This window comes from Ascaphus truei, chromosome 4, assembly GCF_040206685.1.
Source record: "Ascaphus truei isolate aAscTru1 chromosome 4, aAscTru1.hap1, whole genome shotgun sequence".
NCBI lineage: Eukaryota > Metazoa > Chordata > Amphibia > Anura > Ascaphidae > Ascaphus > Ascaphus truei.
Genome location: NC_134486.1, coordinates 232,669,996 through 232,692,266, shown reverse-complemented (window position 1 = coordinate 232,692,266; position 22,271 = coordinate 232,669,996). Strand labels below are relative to the sequence as shown.

At 41.2% G+C, this 22,271-nt stretch overlaps 1 protein-coding gene across 2 annotated transcripts in view; it reads right to left on the bottom strand.

Annotated features, from left to right (window-relative positions):
* The window catches only part of TULP4 (TUB like protein 4), a 322,532-nt gene that overhangs the window by 10,519 nt on the left and 289,742 nt on the right, over positions 1-22,271 (bottom strand). For both annotated transcript variants that reach the window (XM_075596999.1, XM_075597000.1), the window contains exons 8-14: positions 20,940-21,164; positions 20,069-20,303; positions 18,993-19,137; positions 9,372-9,516; positions 7,528-7,621; positions 6,848-6,991; positions 1,913-4,494 (exon numbers count right to left, since the gene is read on the bottom strand). In XM_075596999.1, the coding sequence (XP_075453114.1) occupies positions 1,913-4,494; positions 6,848-6,991; positions 7,528-7,621; positions 9,372-9,516; positions 18,993-19,137; positions 20,069-20,303; positions 20,940-21,164 (3,570 nt within the window). The remainder of the gene's footprint in view (positions 1-1,912; positions 4,495-6,847; positions 6,992-7,527; positions 7,622-9,371; positions 9,517-18,992; positions 19,138-20,068; positions 20,304-20,939; positions 21,165-22,271) is intronic.

Sequence of the window (22,271 nt, the reverse complement as noted above, 5' to 3'; positions counted from 1 at the left end):
AGGAGTTTGTGGTCGACTCAATGACTGCAAGGTTCCCAGGTCCTGTGGCTCCAAAACAAGCCCAAATCATCACCCCTCCACCACCGTGCTTGACAGTTGGTATGAGGTGTTTGTGTTGATATGCTGTGTTTGGTTTTCGCCAAACGTGGCGCTATGCATTATGGCCAAACATCTCCACTTTGGTCTCGTCTGTCCAAAGGACATTGTTTCAGAAGTCTTGTGGTTTGTTCAGATGCAACTTTGCAAACCTAAACCGTGCTGCCATGTTCTTTTTAGAGAGAAGAGGCTTTCTCCTGACAAACCCTTCCAAACAAACCATACTTGTTCAGTCTTTTTCTAATTGTACCGTCATGAATTTTAACATTTAACATGCTAACTGAGGCCTGTAGAGTCTGAGATGTAATTCTTGTTTTTTTGCAATTTCTCTGAGCATTGCACGGTCTGACCTTGGGGTGAATTTGCTGGGACGTCCACTCCTGGGAAGACTGGCAACTGTCTTGAATGTTTTCCACTTTTGAATAATCTTTCTCACTGTAGAATGATGGACTTGAAATTGTTTGGAAATGGCCTTATAACCCTCCCCAGATTGATGGGCAGCAACAATTGCTTCTCTAAGATCATTGCTGATGTCTTTCTTCCTTGGCATTGTGTTAACACACACCTGAATGCTCCAGACCAGCAAACTGCTAAAACTTCGGCTTTTATAGAGTTGGTCACACTTGCTGATGATCAATTAATCAAGGGCATTTGATGAGCAGCACCTGTCTGCTTCTTAGCATCTTAATTCTTATGGAAGCAGTAAGGGTGTACTTTGTTTTTCACACATGGCTTCTCCATTTTGGCTTTATTTTTGTCAAATAAATCATGACACGGTGTAATATGTCATGTGTTGTTGTTCATCTGAGGTTGTATTTACCTAATTTTAAGACCTGCTAAGGAACAGATGATTGTTATTATGTCCTGATATGTAAAACCATAGAATTCAAAGAGGGTGTACTTTCTTTTTCACACAACTGTACGTATTGTCCTACATCACGGCTCTTCGACTTGCGGTCAGCAAACGTTCTTGAAGTTGACCATGGACAGTCTACTTCTTTTAATGTCATTGCTAAATGTAATTTTGTTAACACTAAAACTCACTTGGAAGGTAATGTGCGTGTGTTGGTGTGTGTGATATATATATATATATATATATATATATATATATATATATATATATATATATATATAGCCAAAATTTTACAAATGATATACTTCAACATTTTGCAAGCATTTATAAGTATTTAAATGTGTCTTAAATTATATTCTGATACTCGTGTGGCCCTTCGACTCCTAATATTTTCTAATATGGTCCCTTTTGGAAACTGGTTGACGATGCCTGTGCTATACTCCTAATTGTTTAAACATTATGACATACAGTAATTACAAAGAACGAAGAAAAAAACAACAACTGTGGATTGACAATATGTCTGTAGAAAGACACAGTATTTAACACAAAGGATATAAAGTAAAAAGATTGAACCCATGGCACTCAGTTACAACGGAAATACTGAGAGTTAAAACATTTTGAAATACTTTTAATTGTCTTGATAAGAGAGAGAAATCACTTACATGTAACCTCCTTAGTGCCATTACCTTTCATTGGCCTCATGAGAGACGGCTCCATTAACTCGGGTGCAAAAAATGTATATGTAAGCTCCTTGAGGCAGGGCTAATTGTGAACGTTTAGCTGTACTGTGTGCAGTGCAACTCTCATTGGCACTGTTAAGTATTTTAATATAAAACAGATAAAAAGTATTAAAGTATGCGCTCCAATTAATGAAAAGAAATAAAAATATCTGACTAACAAAGGTGGGATCTTTTCTGCAAATCTATAATTCTAAAAGGAAAGCAAGACTAAGGTTTTCCCTACCTGTCTTCCTTCCAGCTCGATCTGGAAATTTTTTGCAGATTCCTGAGTCACCCGTCCCCCAAAGTCCAACTGATAGACTTGTGTTGCCTCATTCCACAGAGGCTGCTTGTTGGCCATTACATACACAAAACCTTGGCTTCCTAATCTTCCATCATCTTTCTCATTGGCTTTCCGACATTTTCCGAATTCATCCAGATCACTAGCTGTCCTAAGATTTCTCTTGGTTTTCCATCCCTTTTTAATGCTCTGGCTCTGGTTCATCAGTTCATCCCCACTGATGAAGAGCTCAGGCTCACTCTCTGAACTATCCTGAAACTCATTCGTCTTGTTCAGCTTCTTGGATTTCAGCTGGTCCTTCTGACTCTTGACCTTCTTCTTCTCCCTTCCCAGTCTCGGGCTGGAAATGAGGGAATTGAAATCACTTAAAGTCCTTGCTTCCTTTTTGACCTTGCCCTCAGTGATAGCTTGCACATTCCCTTCTTCAGCTCTGCTATCTAAGCGCTTCCGGTTCTTCTTTGCAAACTTGTCGGTCCGTTGGGGTACAGGGCTCTCTGTCAAAGATAGGACCTCCTGGAAGTTATCGGCAGTCTCCACCATAACTTCAGTGCCATTGTTACTTTGAAGCTCTGGCTGAGGGGGAGACAGGACAGTCTTCTCTGGCACCAAATGCGGCTTGGGAGGAAGGGCAGACTGGGAATTATGCACAGGTGGGCATGCATTATAGGAGTTCCATGGGTGCAAGGCTATTGCAGGAAGCTGTAAACCATTGCAGTTACTGCTTCCAGGATACATTGGTGGCAAGGGGCAACAAGGCAGGTTGGGTGGATAAGCTGGCTGTATTACTATGGTTGGCTCCTGTTGCACAAACTGTGTTGGAGCTAAAACTTTCTTTGGAGAGACAGGATTTTGCACATGCTGCAGAGGCGGAGGGAAGCTGTAACCTCCTGTGTAGGGAATCCCAACACCATAATTTGCCTGAAATGTTCCAATGGGGCTGGTTGGAGACTTTGGGGAGATAAATGGCACACGTGACATATCAAAATGCTGGGCCTGACCAATGATGAGAGGAGGTGGCCTTTGAGGAATGGGCAATGTGTTATGATGAACTGTCCTTTCCTGAGGCACCCAGATATCCTCACCTACCATAGGGTCCCATTGGTACGGCGGAGGTCGTTTTATAGTTAGTCCTGCTTCAGCTAGGTTTATATGCCTCACTTGTTTTTCCACTTGGCAATGCTGGGAAACCGTCTCATCTTCTGTGAATGCAGAGTTTATATAGTCTGTCCTATCTCTGCAGCTTTCAGTTGGGCTCAGCAGGTTATACGAGGACTGGGATGCTAAAGGAGTTGTGCTGGCAGAGTGTACTATTACAGTACTCTGCTGCGGACCGCTCCCTGTTGATAAATCGGACCGAATATTTCCAGCACCAATGCTGTTGGTGCTGATATTGCCACTGTGATTACTGATGCTGCTGCTGGTTACGCCAGTGGCACTGCTGCACTGGCTGCAAGTGTACAACGCGGTGGGTGTCCTTTGCTGATACTGTGCAGCCACTACATTACTCTTTGATTTGGGAGGATGCTGCAGTGTAGCTCTCTGGTTGTCCACCAGCTGAGACATTTTCAGAGCAGCTTCTCGGCTATTCCTTCGTAGTGTAGCATGGATAAGGCTGCTATCCAGCCTTTGTGTTACACTCCTTCCTTGAGCAAGCTGTGCAGCAATCTCAGGGTATGGCGGCGGATCCCCAGGTGGTATGGAATAACGAGGAACTGTCAGTCTATTCAGTGTGGCGCTGGTGCAGGGTTGCTTAATCTTCTTCTCAGTCGCAGAAACCCTCAGGGTGGCAGAGCTTCCTGGGCCCGGAAGGGTATATGTGTTTTGCGTACACATCATTCGCATTCGTGGCCTGCAAACCTCTTCAACGTTGCCACTGCTGTCAAACGTAGTTATCCGCTCGTACCCCAGAGGAGTCTGGTAGTGCCCAGTTGAGAATAGGGAGTAGTCCCCCTTCTTGAGGCAGAGATCCATAGGAGGCTGTGGGATCGGAGGAGGAGGTGCTGCTGAAGTGGGAGGGGCTGGTATGGTTCCTGGGTATGGAGGAGGAGGATTGAGTTTGTTCATCTGCATTTCTTGAACAGTTGTGAAAACAACAGCATCTCCATCTGCAAATTGCGGGATTGGGCGCATGGGTTTTGCCTTCTGCAAATGTTCATAGTCCCTTTCGCTATGGTCCATCATTGACATCTGAATTGCACCCTGAAGTGGGTGAGGTATTTGGGGAGGGGGCTGAGGAGGCTGCAACAAGCGACCCATTTCGACTCCACCAAATATGACTTGCCCTGGGTTGGAGTATCGATTTGGGGCTGGATACTGAACAGCACTTTCTCCTGAATGATCTGTTGGTGCAGCTACCATCTGATTGGCCAGGACATCCAGCTGCACATTCTGATTGGCTAGCAAAGACTGGACTAAGCCTATGCTCTGAGTTGGCGACATGGCTTGGGCAGAGCTATGGATGGGAGCGATGGGGATATTCACAGTGCAAGGGGGGTTGTTTTCAGGAGCACCTGATGTTCCAGTGACTGCAAGTAAAAAAAAGAGCATTAGAAAGCTAAGTTGAGCAAAAATAGATATAAAACATGAAGGAAATAAACTCACACTTTAACCACTTCAATGCCAGAGGGCGGTCAATGCATTGCAAAGCTATATGTTGCAGAGCACTCAGGAAATGAAGGGGCCATACTAAACAAATTTGAAGATAAATATATCATTGATGGAGAAAGAGTGGCAATGGGTAACAGCACTGACTTACAATGGAAATGGAAAAAACAATTGAATCTCATCATATTGCCAGTTTCTCAACTGACTTAAAGCGTCACTAAAACGTAGACTAACTATACAGGGAAGAGAGTCATTAAGACACTATATCTAAAACTTTATATATAGTGCTTAGTACTATATATATATATATAAAACTATATATATATACATACATACACACATACATACATATAGAACATTTATATCCACTTATCCATATTTATCATTAATCTAAATATATTCACAAGTTGCTTCCTTTTTTATTTTGATCTCAAAATTATTCAGTAGTTTTCTGTTCTGAAGAAATATTGATGTGATTTTTTTTTGTTTTAGATAATATTACACATCTTTGAACAATGGAATGGCTGCAGCTTTCGCTTAGTAAGAGCTTGTAACTAGCCCAAAGGCCAAAAAGCAATATATACAAGATATTCCACGATATTTGTTACTGTGCTTTTTGTTACCTTTCAGACCTAATGACATTAGCCTTAAATATCAGCTTTATGTAACTAAACTTTGCTAGCTTTTATTGCATACATTATTTAATTACATGCTTACAGTACATAAAAAAAAAATGAAATATTTGCAATGCTCACGAAAGGTTCCTTAACAAAACATTTGATCTAGAATAGTGGTTCTCAACAGGGGATTTGTGAACCCCTAGGGGTACATGAGGTGTCTCAAAAAAAAATATGTAACAGTAGTTCCCAGGCAGTATACTGTACAGTAGTTGGTTCCAGAGCCCATGTGTGGACTGCACACTTAGTAAGGCCCCGAAATGGTGTAGCTGTCCATTACAACAGGAGCTTCCAAAGGGGATACCCACAATGCTTTGCATCCACAGAGTTTTGGGGGGTGGAAATTTGGAAGCCCCCACAGTAATTGACAGCTACTGTATACATGCTGTCTGCACTCACTGAGGTGCAGTTTGGGGTCTTATTAAGTAGGTGTGCCGCAATAAGCTCAGCACACTATACTGCCTGGGATTACTCAAACTGCATATGAATAATAGCAAGGGGTGCACAATGTAAAAAAGGTTGAGAACCACTGCTCTAGATGTCAATAATGTAAGGAAAACAAGCTTTGAATTATGATTAAAAAAAGCTAATTTAATCATTCCATCTGTATCACAAGCTTCAATGAATCAGACAATGACAAAGAGTAGATGAGTTACATTATAGCGTGCTAATTAGCCTTTGTGTAACTTCGATCACTCAAGCCATATCACAGGACTTCAAGATCCAAGCTGTTTGTGACATTGGGCAAATCACTATATTTTCCAGTGCCCCAAGTACCTCTTTATGGCTTTTTATGTTCACAAAAATATATGAACAGCATCACCTGTCAGAGCTATATAAATAAACATATATTACTGTTGTTATCAAAGACCTTTGTTGCGGAGAATGGATGTGACAGCTGCAAGCAGAGTGCAACAGTCTGGTGAGTGACATGTTTCAATGGGGAAAAATACGTTTTGTTTGTATAAATTCCTACATAGCACTGTCCATAAGAGTTGTGCACATGTGAATTTGCTTTGTAAAATGTTTTGCGTTGTTTGCGTGCAATTTCTGAAAAGTTCACATTGCTATACAGTACTTTCAAATGATCGCCACAAAATGTTGTGACTTTTGCCTGAATATGGCAAAATGGCATCTCTACTGTCCATGTACTCAGTGCTGTATAAAATGATTGAACAAGTTAATTAAAAAGTCAATACAAGAGTGAGTGCTAGTGACAAATGGAAACAGTGCAAGAAAGTCCCTGGCCCAAAGAGCTTACAATCTAAGCAATCTATTGCAAATCAATCGACAAGCCTCAATAAAAGAAGTTGGAGAAACTGCAAAGTACAAATACAGTTCAATTGAAAGGTTGTCTCTGGGATGTGGATTTTCAGTTGAGTTTTGAAGGTGGGCAGAGAGGAAGCCTGGTGAGTAGGGGTTGGTAGGGCATTCCAAAGATACATGCACGAGAGGTGTCAAATAGAGCTCTGAATTACCTATACTCTTAATATTCTAAATCCCCATGGTAGACATTCTAGCTCAACGAGACCTGTACATTATAGACAGCCACCGAGTACAGGGAGGGATAACAATGGTGATGACGCACACTCCCTACCTGGTAAATCGTCTTCGTCTTCACTGAAAACATTGGTGTTGAATACTGGCAAATTGATGTAGTCCATGGATATTTTTCGGACTTCTGGAAGATAGATGGTCATCTGCCTCGGCTGGAGGTGCAGCAAACTAGTTTTATAGATGACTATAAAGGAGAAATAAATAAAACAAAAAAGGTCTTTGGGTTACTAGTTGGAAACATTGACCAGGTACAAATCACCTTGAAGGTCATTTTAATCACATGTATTTGTAATTTATCTTTTTCAAACTCTGAATATTAACATAAAATGGAAATGTTACATGACATACATCATAAACCATTGGTACTCTAAGTATTCTATAAAGTTGGTTATCATGTGTTTTTTTTATTTTTTTTTATTTGCAGTAACTTATTCTTCCCTTGCTTGTGAAAGTATCTCTTCCTTTTTCTACCTTTCTATCTTTTGTCAGTATAATGTTGCACGGTCTCTATGAATCCCCTTGTAAAAGAGAAAAAAAGACTACAGTATGCATCTGTACTGAAACAACACACTGTATAAAGAATGAGGATTGTCTCTTTGTCGCTTTGCTTCAACTGGCCAGTATTATTTATATTCATGAGTAAAGCAATCTGTGCCAATTCCACATAGAACACATAAGAGTCTATTAAAAAAAAAAAGAAGGAAGTGAAGAAAAGCTTACCGGCTCCGAGATTGGCTGGCAGAAAAGCCGCCAATCCTACAATCTTAAATTTGGTTCCCCATATATTGGACGTGACCTGAGCAAGGTAGTTATGCTGCAACAAGAGAAAGCATGTACTGTATAGGTAAATATAGCACCAGGAAGCATTAAGTATCGTAAGTAAATACCAATGAAATGACTCCAAATTATGAGTTTGTTTCAAATAAAAAATAAATAAAAGTACTGTTCATGACTAGAATCGAACATGAGCCACCAAGCGTTTACATTGACTAAGATGTTGGATTGCAAGAAACATTCACATTATTGTTCCATATGTTCTCTAAAGTGATTCCTTAATTGCCTTTTAATAATACAGAGCGTTTTGAGGGGAATGACAGATAGGAGTATAACATGTTTATTAAGAATAATGTCAGAAATAAAGTAATTTCTAAAGACAAATGTAAAAGTCAAAAACAAAACGCAGACAATTTTATTTATGCAGAAGTGCATTTAGAGTCCCTGCATTTTTTCAGAGTGATGTAGATAGATGTGACCTGTAATTTTCTGCAGAACAGTCACAGAGGGCATCACAGCTTTGCTGTAAATAGGAGAACATGGCTGGGGTTTGTATTAACCTAACACGCGGAGTAAGCAAAAAAAAAAGAAAGAACTGATCGCTTTGCCAAAGATTGAATATCCTTATATATCACAAAGCTCCCCCGTTGCATTATAAGATTTGTATATAATTATAAACGGAATATTGTGTGTATAAACACACAGATACCCAACCCACTTTCCAAGTTGGCAGGTCAGTTTCATTTTGCAGGGTTACGACAGATCCAATGCTGATCATTCTTACTGTAATTATACAGGTAAATAACTCAGGGAGTGTTAGGACCTGCCTTGAAGTGGCAACAGGCTTAAGACGCTTTGGCCAAAGGGTTGAACTAAATTACCCCTTTTCAAGAGAATATATAGGTACTGTATTGCACCGTGTATTTTTGTCACATTGGAAATAGCTTTGGGCACCTTTGTTTGTTTTTTGTTGAATATTGTGTGTAAAACAAATTAAAATAAATAAATAAATAAAAATGTAGTTTATGAAAGTTCAATTCATCTTTCACATATATAAATTAGATATATACCACATCATAAACATATACGGATTGTCCTTTAAACTCACAATATGCTGTATACAAGTTCCCACCGGATGTTTGGAGCATTAATTTGATCACCTGAGAACTACTGTTTTGGACACACCACATTAAGTTTTACAAATCACAAACTGTTTACGTCACATTGATAGTGTCTTAAATCACATATATTTTGGAATACAGTTCCACTTGCATGTGCACATCATTTTGTGGCAGAGCCGTTGTGAAGCACTTTCTGGGTATGTTTACAAGTATATATGCAAATACACGCAATATGCATATAAAGAATATATATTAAAAAATAACACTTAAATGAAGAAGTAAAACATGGTATATTTATTCAGATTTAGAATAATGTGTCCTGACTAATTTCCCTAAGTACATTGATATAGATCTACATTTGAATAAATACATTTTAACCTACAGTATTTCAGGGGTATGTTCAAAGTAACAACACTGTTTTAAAACTCACAACACCTTTAGGATTCATGTTGTCCATGTATTAAGGCAAAACATGGGCAGTTATGGGGATGAAAAATTGCAACAGACATATCAACTACAAATAATTTGCTTGCTTTCTATGGGATTTCTTTTTCATGCATCTAGTGCAGTTTGTTTAGTTCTTTTATGCCAGTGTGGCATGCAGAAAAAGTTGATGCATTACCCCTAGTGCAGTGTAATGTACATACTGAAACATGGTGAGAATCTCACCTGATTGATGTCATCCAAGGGAAACTCTCTGCGGGTTAAGCTTGGTGAACCAATAGAAGGTTTCCTAATAGGTAAACGAGGAGATCTAGTAATCTCTTGAGCAGCTCGAGACATCTTAGGTGATTTTCTTGCTTCTATGTTAATTCTAGAGGCAAAACCAGAACATTTTTATGACCATGGAAATAACCAGAGCCAATAAATATGAGGATTCCTAAAAGCCGTATAGGGCCATATTTAGTAAGTGGTGCTGCTTTGTCATGCTGCTATGGTGTCTTATGGTACTGGAAGATGTCTTATGGCATAGTACACTTAGTAAATATGGTCCATAGTCTTTGGTTCAATATTCCCTACAAGATGCTCTTATCTGCCACTGAAGGAGCATTTATTCTAATATAAAATATTGGAAGGGAGAAAGTGTCCAAGAAACCCTTCTGATCCTTTGCTACCAGATGGTCAGATATAGTTTCGGCCATGCGTTCCCTGATATGTAAAAAAACAGAAAGAAATATAGTGCAATATTGCCAGCAAAACAATAGGGCTAACACTGACTTAAAATATATGACAAAGACTGACACTACATACAAAACAAACACTACACTGACAATATAACAAACAATAGCAAGGCTGACATTAAAAAAAGCTAATTTAATATAAGAATAAAACAATATAAAATTGCTAATATGCGGATGACAGAGAGACCGCTGGTCCGGTGGGTTAAAACCAGGACCCTACTCACAGGATAGTGGAAGTATACAGGCAATGAATGTCGGCCGCAGAGAGGTAAGAAATCTTCCTCCGGTCACACTGGAGTGTTCATAGACGTACTCCTGCGCTTCCCCGCGTCCCTGGGGTGGATACTCCGTCACTGGGGGGCAGACCCTGAGGTAGAAGACTCTTCCTGTTTTCCCTACGCGTTTTGTGCGCTTGCGCACACTTCTTCAGGGGATAATCCCATAGCCCCTGAAGAAGTGTGCGCAAGCGCACAAAACGCGTAGGGTAAAGTTCAGAGCTTAATCTGATGGACTGACGAGAGCAGCGCGACAGACGTGGATCGGAAACAGGAAGAGTCTTCTACCTCCAGGTACGCCCCCCAGTGACGGAGTATCCGCCCCAGGGACGCGGGGAAGCGCAGGAGTACGTCTATGAACACTCCAGTGTGACCGGAGGAAGATTTCTTACCTCTCTGCGGCCGACATTCATTGCCTGTATACTTCCACTATCCTGTGAGTAGGGTCCTGGTTTTAACCGACCGGACCAGCGGTCTCTCTGTCATCCGCATATTAGCAATTTTATATTGTTTTATTCTTATATTAAATTAGTTTTTAATTTCAGCCTTGCTATTGTTTGTTATATTGTCAGTGTAGTGTTTGTTTTGTATGTAGTGTCAGTCTTTGTTATACAGTATGTTTTAAGTCAGTGTTAGCCCTATTCTTTTGCTGGCAATATTGCACAATATTTCTTTCTGTTTTTTTTACATATCACGGAACGCATGGCCGAAACTATATCTGACCATCTGGTAGCAATGGATCAGAAGGGTTTCTTGGACACTTTCTCCCTTTCTTATTGCACTTCCAGGACGTACACTTTTTTGGACTTGTAAGGCGCCGTTTTTTTCTTTTTGTCTATACTGTTCATTCTGATTTGTACTAATCAGTGTTTTACCAGGCAGCCTAGCCCGCCACTAGGGGGTTAACTCCTATAGAGGTCTTATCATTTATTCACTCACTTCTAGCGCAAACATTACACCACCTCTCTTTTTTCTAATATAAAATATTGATATTATTTTCAAAAGAGGTTAGAGAAAGAAAGAGAAGGAGGTCGAGAAAAAGAAAGTAAGACAGTGAGAAACAGAGCAGATATTTTTAAAAAGCCACACCAAAGCAAATCAAGAAGCTTCAATACACAGCTTGCTTCATATATGTGTGACTTTTGAAGATCAAAGCGGTAAGAAGGGCCAGCAATGCATTGATTTGTAATGAGCTGCGGGAGCAGATGACAGTGGAGGACTTATGAAACTTTAATGATCACAAGGCCATATCTACCAAGCAGTGCTAATCCTTAAGGCACCTTGGACTGTAAGGTGCAGTACAGCTTAGCACTGCTTAATAAAAAATGGCCCACAATGCCTGATTACATTTCTATATAGTAGATGAAGCACAGTTTTTCATGCATGTTAATCTACCTAGTCACTAACTAACCTGCCCAGCCACATCAAACTAAAATGCATACATTAGGACATTCACAACAATATTCCTAATGTGTCGCAAATGCTTTAGCATTAACATAGTTAAAGTAAGAAAGTTAGAGAACATGAAATGCAATGTAATTCAGTCAGACCTATATTGATTATAGGGGTAATGACTTTGATAGATGTCTGTAATGTTGGTAGTTGGTTACAGGTGGTCCTCGGTACCCTTAGTTTCATTTTCCGACGAACTGATTATCCGACGTGTCATAATTTATTCTGTGGAATGCATTATCCGACATTGGAATGGATTATCCGATGCTCGCGACCGCGCATTAACATGGGATTCGTAATCCGACGGTTTCACTATTCGTCGCTGTTTGGGGGAATGGATTACGTTGGATGGCCAAGGACTGCCGGTATTTGGATGCTATCCATCTCGCAGACAATACCAATTTTGCCTCATGTGCACCAGCTTGGATTTGGAGAGTGTCAGTAGGATGAGTTGGGAATGAGTTACATGGTGCACATCAGTGAGATGGGTCACATTCTGCATCTCTGTGCATAATTTCCCCTTTCATTGGTGCCAAATCGTCCACAAGACCAGAAATGGCCAAGTTGAACATTCAAAACTAGGAAAAGCCAAAAAGTTGAAGAGGGTAGAGCACACCACTTGTATGACTCACAGTGAGGACATGCAGCTGTTTGGAGCCTGAAATATTGTATTTTTTGCATAGTGTCCTGAAAAGTAAATGGTGGTTTGCACAAGAATACTTGACTACTCTTTAATCCTCTGTTAAGGAATCTACAGACGGTGAGTCATACAGTACAAGTGGTGTGCTGCACTCTCTTCACACTATTGGTTGTTCCTTGTTTTGCATAAAGTAGTGTGGCCACACTAATTAGCATATATGGGGGGAGTGGGGAAGAGAAGGTGGATAGGCCCTGCTCAGCCGCTGACTAACGAGGGAGAGACTAGAAGTTGTGCTATCTGGGATAGAGAGAATATACGAAAACAGAGAAGCAGAAATCCCTTTTGATGCACTCACTATAATTAGAGCTCGAAAATAATAAAGTTTTATTAATAATCAGAAAACAGAAAACATACATGCTAATTAAAACCTAAACGATAGTGCATGTTAACAACAGCTGGTGGGTATGAATTCCCACTGGGTACTATATGAGAACCTCTAGATTACAAATATGTAACACTCTGGTATCTGCTGAGAAATTATCAGGATATCGTAAGGTGATCTCGGTAATGGAGGTAAGTATGTTAAGTGGTGCAGCTCCGGTATATATCATAGGATCAGACCCCTGGTATATATATAAGGGTTAATGGTGAGGTAATGTGTTGGATACAATGAACCCAGTAATGCAACATAAAAAAGCAGGCACTGGGTCATGCTCCCTCTCAGATATATTTCCTATATTGGAGAAGTACAGAGTCTTCACTATGTGAAAACGCACAGCTGAGTTTGCTGTGACTGCAGCAGTAGTTGTGCTGCTATATTCTGTAGGGAAAAATACCTTTGGTTCAGGTCATTTTCATTACCCTAATAGGGCTATGTCTGAGAGTGTGGAGCTGTTACCTCAAACCTAGCGTCTTGTGTAAGTAAAGTACGCCACATATGAAAACGCTGGGTGCCAGGTGTCCGCAAATGTAGGTTAGGGACCCAGAATGGAGCTGTGCAAGTTTCTAGTGCTAGCTAGTGGGATCCTCATTCGGCCCACATCTTTGATTAACTAGCGACTGACGGAGAACACCATGCTGTGAGTAGAAAACTGGCCAGGCTACTGCTAGCCTGGTCGCGCTGATGACGTCACCCGACACGTGTTTCGTTCCGGCTGGGAACTTCTTCGGGGGTGGGCGGACCTATGCCCCCGCGCGCCATTTAAACCCAGAGCGTGGTCATGGCAACCTATAGCGTTGCCGCGATGCCTACACAATGACGCAAAGTGGGAGTGGCCTAGCGGGCAAGGTAAGTAAAAGACGAATCCTATTAATCCATTGTACAAGTTTAAAAGACATGGACACACCTGGGTATCCTTACTTAAAATGAGATATCTACAACGGGAAGTACACTGCATGGAATGGTTAATCTAAGGACACAGATACATGATGATGACAATAGGGCTAACACAGGGAAAATGTATTGGCACATTACACCCCTGCTTGTGGATAGTGAAATGACATAATCAGGGATATTCCTATTCAGAGATTCCTGAAGAAGTCGTACCGACGAAACGCGTAGAATCCTGTGTCCAGCATCCAGTCTGTGCAAGTCGCAGTTCCGAAGTCCTGGCAGCCGGAGATCCCCCTCACAGCACTTCCGCCCACAGTCCTGCGTCAACCGGATGTGACGTAGATGGGAGCAGAGAAGCAGAGGGAAGAAACACACTGTGTACCGGTGAATTGCTGTAACGATTGGGATTTCGTACAATGACTGTACCTATTATTACTTATGTGAGTGCATAGCCATATGTTTTATCTGTGATGATCTCCAATACATTTTAAGACGTTATTGCGCAATTTTGGTATTTCTTATTATTTCTGGGTATTCGTGCGGTGGTGGAGAAATAAGTGAAAGGGGTCTACACCTGTGGATATCCATGCTCATTGCTCTAAACAGAGAGAGAAGTGTCTCTGTAATGCCTGATTTTTGAAAGGAAAATTGTGAGTGGATTACCTTCTTCACTAGAAAAAAAGAAAAAAACTGAGACTGTATCACACTATGTTGCCTTTATCTTTCTTTTTCATATAATCACGTGAACCTTGGCGCTCCCCTGTATCTTTGAGGAATTCTGCAATCAAAAAGACTAAGAGAACAGTCTTTATAAGGGTTTTGAGTAGCTTTTCTATTAGCACCTTTTACACTGGGTGGTGGATTTATCACATAATTAACTAATAGATCACAGTTCACATTGCAATTGAAGTTGTAGATATTATTTCTGTCATTTGCTTTTAAACACATTTTTATACATATTTCACTTTTTTAGGACATTGTTATAAGTAAGCGCCGTTACAATCACATTTGTTCACTATAATCAGGGATAACCAGATTCAATGGCTATATTAGTATAGCAATGGCTTTCATGGTTGAAGAGAACCATGCATGTAGAGCATTGGTTATTGATCATTAACCATAAATACACATTCTCCAAAGGGGTGATACATAGTACAGTGTCTAAAAGAAAACAGGGATTCAGAGGAAAGCGGTGTATACAAATCCTTCGTTCAAACCCCTATGTGAGAGGGTTCCCAAGGTGTATATCCATCATGATTCTTTCCTGAGAAGGGCTCTATCTAAATCCCCTTTGCGGATCCCTAGTTTAATCAGATCAATGCCCTGGAAGGACAAATTAGAGACATCACCCCCATGTTTGGAATCAATGTGTCTCACTACTGGCACGTCTTTCTTGGTGTTAACAGTGCTGATATGTTCCAGGATTCTCCTACGTAATTCCCGAGAGGTTTTTCCCACGTATTTCATACCACACTTACATGTTGCTAAATATATCACTCCTTCGGTCTTACAGTTGATTTCTGTTTCTCATGCTGTATTGTCTGGTCCCAGAGGCTCCATTAAATTGTTTTGAGGGTTGAATATATTTGCACGCCTTGCAGGTACCACATCGGTAGGTACCCACTACTTTGTTGGTATCAAGCCAAGTTGTTGTATTCTGGCTTTGGTAGTGACTATGTACCAGTCGGTCTGCAAGGTTTGGTTGGCGTCTGTATGTTATTGACACCTAAGGATGTAGAATCGTTTTTAAATCCTCATGCTCAAGAAGGACATGCCAGTGCTGATTGAGTGTATTTCTGATTGTCTCCATTGTTTCATAGGAGCAGCCGCGCTGGAGCCCAGTGAATGCAGTGACGCATCGGCGGCTCCTCCTTCAAGTAGGAAACGGCGCGCGCCGGTTCGGAACTGGCTGGTCTCCACATGGGTGCTGTGTCGGCGTGTGATTAACAAACAAGACGCCACCGCGAACGCCTCCGTTGTGGGGAAGACGCCAGAGAAGACGCCTCAGCGGGACAGCTACCATTTCAATCGTGGAAAACAGCTAACAGAAAGACATTGCAGGATACCATAGACACCGGGCAAAGGGTAAGGGCAGCAGCTGACGGCACTTGAGGTTCAAGAGTGCGGTGTCCCTGGATACTTCACCTCTTGCACCCGGCCTCACCTTGCAAAACGGGCCCCCCGCCCTGGGTGAGTTCTATTATATTATCCTCATATGACTTTATTATTTATCCCAATGGTGAGGGGTTATATTTTGTTTTGGTGGCTTGTGGATTATTCCCATTAACCCTTTCATATACGTGACTCTAGTAGCATCAGTATTTTTGGGTTCATTCCCTTGTTTTCTGTCTCCATTGTTTGTTGTAGGTCCCTATTATGCGTATGGGTTGGATTCCCTCATGTTCTTTTTTCTTAGAATAGAGGAGTGTTCCTCTATCCGTGTATTTGGCTCGGTTATAGGCCTTGTTAACACAGGAGCGACTGTACCCTCTATTGAGGAATTTTATCCTCATTATTGCAGACTGGATCTCAAAATCTTTTATTGAGGAGCAGTTTCTCCTAACCCTTAGGTATTGCCCCGTCGGTATCCCTACATATGCCAACATGTACCTGGGTTGGTGGGAGGAAGTCAGTGTCTTCACCCAAACGATGTCAGAGTTCACACAGCATATAGAACTGTGGTCTCGGTGCATCGATGATGTGCTGGTGGTGTGGAGTGGCACCAAAGAAATGTTCCTATCCTTTGTGAATATTCTGAATCAGAATGATCATAATCTGAAACTAACTTATGATATCAGTCAGGAGCGTATCACCTTCCTTGACTTAGATATCTACAAAGATGATAAGTGTCTACTCCACACCACAGTACACACTAAGGTAACTGCAACCAACAACTTGCTTCTGGCATCAAGCCACCATCCTCAACCTTTGTTCCAAGGGATACCGACGGGGCAATACCTAAGGGTTAGGAGAAACTGCTCCTCAATAAAAGATTTTGAGATCCAGTTGGCAATAATGAGGAAAAAATTCCTCAATTGAGGGTACAGTCACTCCTGTGTTAACAAGGCCTATAACCGAGCCAAATACACGGATAGGGGAACACTCCTCTATTCTAAGAAAAAAGAACATGAGGGCATCAAACCCATACGCATAATAGGGACCTACAACAAACAATGGAGACAAATCAGGAATACACTCAATCAGCACTGGCATGTCCATCTTGAGGATGAGGATTTTAAAAAGATTCTACATCCCCAGGCGTCAATAACATACAGACGCCCACCAAACCTTGCAGACCGACTTGTACATAGTCACTACCAAAGCCAGAATACTACACTTGGCTTGATACCAACAAAGTAGTGGCTACCTACCGATGTGATACCTGCAAGGCGTGCAAATATATTCAACCCTCAAAACAATTTAATGGAGCCTCTGGGACCAGACAATACAGCATGAGAAAGAAACTATATCAACTGTAAGACCTAAGGAGTGATATATTTAGCAACATGTAAGCGCGGTATGAAATACGTGGGAAAAACCTCTCGGGAATTACGTAGGAGAATCCTGGAACATATCAGAACTGTTAACACCAAGAAAGACGTGCCAGTAGTGAGACACATTAATTCCAAACATGGGAGTGATGTCTCTAATTTGTCCTTCCAGGGCATTGATCTGATTAAACTAGGGATCCGCAAAGGGGATTTAGATAGAGCCCTTCTCAGGAAAGAATCACGATGAATATACACCTTGGGAACCCTCTCACATAGGGGTTTGAACGAAGGATTTGTATACACCGCTTTCCTCTGAATCCCTGTTTTCTTTTAGACACTGTACTATGTATCACCCCTTTGGAGAATGTGTATTTATGGTTAATGATCAATAACCAATGCTCTACATGCATGGTTCTCTTCAACCATGAAAGCCATTGCTATACTAATATAGCCATTGAATCTGGTTATCCCTGATTATGTCATTTCACTATCCACAAGCAGGGGTGTAATGTGCCAATACATTTGCCCAGTGTTAGCCCTATTGTCATCATCATGTATCTGTGTCCTTAGATTAACCATTCCATGCAGTGTACTTCCCGTTGTAGATATCTCATTTTAAGTAAGGATATCCAGGTGTGTCCATGTCTTTTAAACCTGTACAATGGATTAATAGGATTCGTCTTTTACTTACCTTGCCCGCTAGGCCACTCCCACTTTGCGTCATTGTGTAGGCATCGCGGCAACGCTATAGGTTGCCATGACCACGCTCTGGGTTTAAATGGCGCACGGGGGCATAGGTCCGCCCACCCCCGAAGAAGTTCCCTGCCGGAACGAAACACGTGTCGGGTGACGTCATCAGCGCGACCGGGCTAGCAGTAGCCTGGCCAGTTTTCTACTCACAGCATGGTGTTCTCCGTCAGTCGCTAGTTAATCAAAGATGTGGGCCGAATGAGGATCCCACTAGCTAGCACTAGAAACTTGCACAGCTCCATTCTAGGTCCCTAACCTACGTTTGCGGACACCTGGCACCCAGCGTTTTCATATGTGGCGTACTTTACTTACAAAAGACGCTAGGTTTGAGGTAACAGCTTCACACTCTCAGACATAGCCCTATTAGGGTAATGAAAATGACCTGAACCAAAGGTCTTTTTCCCTACAGAATATAGCAGCACAACTACTGCTGCAGTCACAGCAAACTCAGCTGTGCGTTTTCACATAGTGAAGACTCTGCACCTCTCCAATATAGGAAATATATCTGAGAGGGAGCATGACCCAGTGCCTGCATTTTTATGTTGCATTACGGGGTTCATTGTATCCAACACATTACCTCACCATTAACCCTTATATATATACCATGGGTCTGATCCTATGATATATACCGGAGCTGCACCACTTAACATACTTACCTCCATTACCGAGATCACCTTACGATATCCTGATTATTTCTCAGCAGATACCAGAGTGTTACATATTGGTAATCTAGAGGTTCTCATATAGTACCCAGTGGGAATTCATACCCACCAGCTGTTGTTAACATGCACTATCTTTTAGGTTTTAATTAGCATGTATGTTTTCTGTTTTCTGTTTTCTGATTATTAATAAAACTTTATTATTTTCGAGCTCTAATTATAGTGAGTGCAACAAAAGGGATTTCTGCTTCTCTGTTTTCACACTAATTAGCACCCTAAAAATTTTTTTTTTGTATATATACCCTTTTGTATATTCTTTTATTTTTGCAAGTCTGTACCAAATGTAAGAAACCGTTTGCAACCTTGCTAAAAAAAAAAATGGAGCATTGCATTGAAACACACTTTTCTCTGCTTTGATACATTGACCCCACTGTATGTGTTTCTACTTTACTAGACAGAGGTACTAGAAATCTGTAACAACAAATAGGAAGAAAGAAAAAAAAGAAGACCTGGGCAGTTTTGGGGATTTGCTAGCTCTTGTGATCTTTGGAGATTTCTTAGCTGCCCAGTCATCACTCAGTTCAATATCGCTGGAATCCGAGCAGTTACAGCTGTCAATCACTGTGGAGATCAATCCATTGCCATAAATTTCATCTAGCACAAAGTAATAGGAGAGATAAAGTGTTAGAAACAGAATGGCTTCTATAGTACAAGTATAAACTAGGATACACCTACGAGGCCACCCACATTCTACAGCTGAAGGAGCTTAGTGGTTAGAAGTGCCTTTGAAATGGGTGAACGAGATTGGGATCTAAGTGTCAGATATTATTGTCACCTCAGGCAAGTCACCTCTATGTTAAATTAGATTGTAATTGGCAGGAACTTATTGCGCCTGCAAATTGATGAACAAAGGACTGCATTTAAAACGCTTGAAAATATCGAAATATTTGTTTTTTTAAATATTATTGAATAATGCTGGAAACAAAAGGAACCCAAACTACCAATCAAAACATAAGATCACAAAAAGTGACAACAAATGAGAACCTCAAAACCAATTAGATCTGTACTCTTCTGTGTATACCAATATCTTTTCAATTCTCTTACGGTATTGCCTTCCACCACCTGGATTCCAGAAATCCACCATGCTTTAATTACATTTCCCCTGAGGCCCCTACCTTCAAGCTTAATAGCATGACCTATTGTTCTAGTCCAGGGGTGGCCAACTCCAGTCCTCAAGGGCCACCAACATTCCAGGTATTAGGGAGATCCCTGCTTCAGCACAGGTGGCTCTGTCATTCTGACTGAGCCACTGATTGAGCCACCTGTGCTGAAGCAGGGATATCCTTAAAACCTGACCTGCTGGTAGCCCTTGAGGACTGAAGTTGGCCACCCCTAAACTAGCACTTCTTCTCTTATGGATTCCCTCCTATACATCGTTTAAATATTTGACGTGTTTGAGCAGTTCTGCCATATACCTCCTCTACCTTCATTAAAGAACTATGGTCCATATGTACTAAGTGGTGCTAACCCATAAGACACCTTCCAGCACCGGAAGACATTTTGAGTCCTCAGGGATGGTAACCACCTGTTTTTCCATCCGTTTTAGGATCCATGATGACAAATTCAGGACGCAACTTGCTGATTCGGCGTCCCTTCAAGACTGGCACCAATCCGCCCAAGTACTCCAGGTAGAGAGTGTAGCACGGCCCTCCAACTTCTGGATCATCTTCTGTCCGTTTCATAGTGCAGTGCAATCTCTCGTTACCTGATGTCGGGTAGCTGACGAAATCTCGCATGTTGTTTGGGTCTGGGATGGGAGGCTTGATGAAGAAAGAACATTAAAATAGACATAAAATATTGGTTAAATTGTAAACGTCATACACTGTAAAGATGAAATAATGAAATATTCTGCGCTGGAAATTGCAGTTTATGGATCTATTTGAATAAGGTATTCATGAGAAGAGAGGAGCAAAAATCCTAAATCTTTCATCCCATCATCACTACAAATGTTGCATGACATTGCCAGAGTTGAATGAGGACATCCCGGAGCCTGGCTGGCATAATGATCTCTCAAAAGCTCCCCAATATACAGAACCTGAGGTGCCTCTCTCCCATGACCAACCATACCCAATGTCATTGGCCAATGGCAATTTTATATAGATCCTTTTTTGGTTTCTCAAATTGTAAGCTGGGCTCTCTATTCTCTATGAAGGTGGTGCACCATTATTTTACTTCTGCAACATGTATCTTTAATTATTTCTTGAGCTTCCCCTTTTTGTGTGCAGCATTCTTCCCAATCCCTACGATTATTGTGAATGATTGTGTTACCGTCTGATGGGTAATGTGGCTGTCACAAACACTGTTCTGCAGAATCAAGACCATCTGCGATTCCTAAATACTGTAGGGAGACCATCATTCTACAACTTCAGCAAGCAGAATCATCATCTAGCAGTTACCTTAATTGTTGGTATAAAGGCGGTGGTGAGGTATGAGCAGAGCCGAGGAGGCAGGGTAAGTTTGCTGATGTCCTTGTCGTCACGTAGGGAGCTGGCAATCGCTTGCTGGCAGAGGAGTTGCAGACTAGCAACCCTATGCTCCACACGTACAACATATAGTGCAGGGCCTGAGGCCAGAAAGAGGCGCGAGTCTCTGTGGCCCCAGCAAATAGATGTTATTGGACGCTGCAGGAGAAACACGTTGAACACATTATTCTCTTGCCCCACAGTTAATCTCAGATTAACGACTGTCCGTCGTTATATAGAGCACCAACACTTTTTATTTGTAATCTTACATTTGTATTTTCTATATAGAAGAATAGAATACCTTTCCAAAGTACTTTCCCCCCTTCTACTATGATAACTCAAATATATCACACAATATTTGACAAGAAGGTGCCTAAAAATGTTTGCCAACATGTTTAAAATGATTCTGCTGGTCAGCAAAGAAACGCAGTACTTTGAAAGGATTTTTTTACCACTGCAGGTAGGATATTGAGCTTTATTTTTGGAAGTATTCACACACAGGAAGAAGGTAGTCACCCTTCAAGGAAAGTGTGTAGTGCAGTGTCCATATCGCTGTCTAATTTAGAAAGTCAGTAATAACACAGCTGCTGAAAACCACCGATTACGTCACACATGCTATCTGGTGATTATTTCACACTAACTATCTAAACATGATATGAAAGGTCAGCAAATAACAGTTCAATGGTAATCCCAGACATGTCTGCTACACATACAGTGAGTCAGGGACACTCCAGAGGTTATGGGATGAGGGTTTATCTCCAGAGGACTCCCTGGTTCACGTTAAGCTACAAAAATAATAACAAAAAAATCTTAAAAAAACAAATGCGAGCAGGACAGAGTACCGCTTTAAGGCTTGAATTAGCATAGCTATGACAAATATTAAAATCAGTGGTTTTAAATGGTTCCATATTCCAGACCAATTCAGCTTACACAGTTATGTTTATCAGAATATTATTTATATACAGCTCAACCCCGTTATAGCGCAATCCGCTACAACGCGGATAAGATTATAATGTGGTCTGAGCGTGGCTCCCGATTTAGAACATCTCCTACCTTTCTTAATTTCCCCTGGCACCACCATGCAACTCCCGCAGCTGAGGACACGACCCAGCTCCTCTGACACCTGTTTACGATGTTTACCTAACACACGTGGCTGACCCGGAAGCGGCACCGCGAATGACGTCAGCTGTGGTTGGCTTTTTTTTTTTTTTTAAATACATATATCTATTCTATACAATGCTTTATTGCTAACGGACAAAATAAACA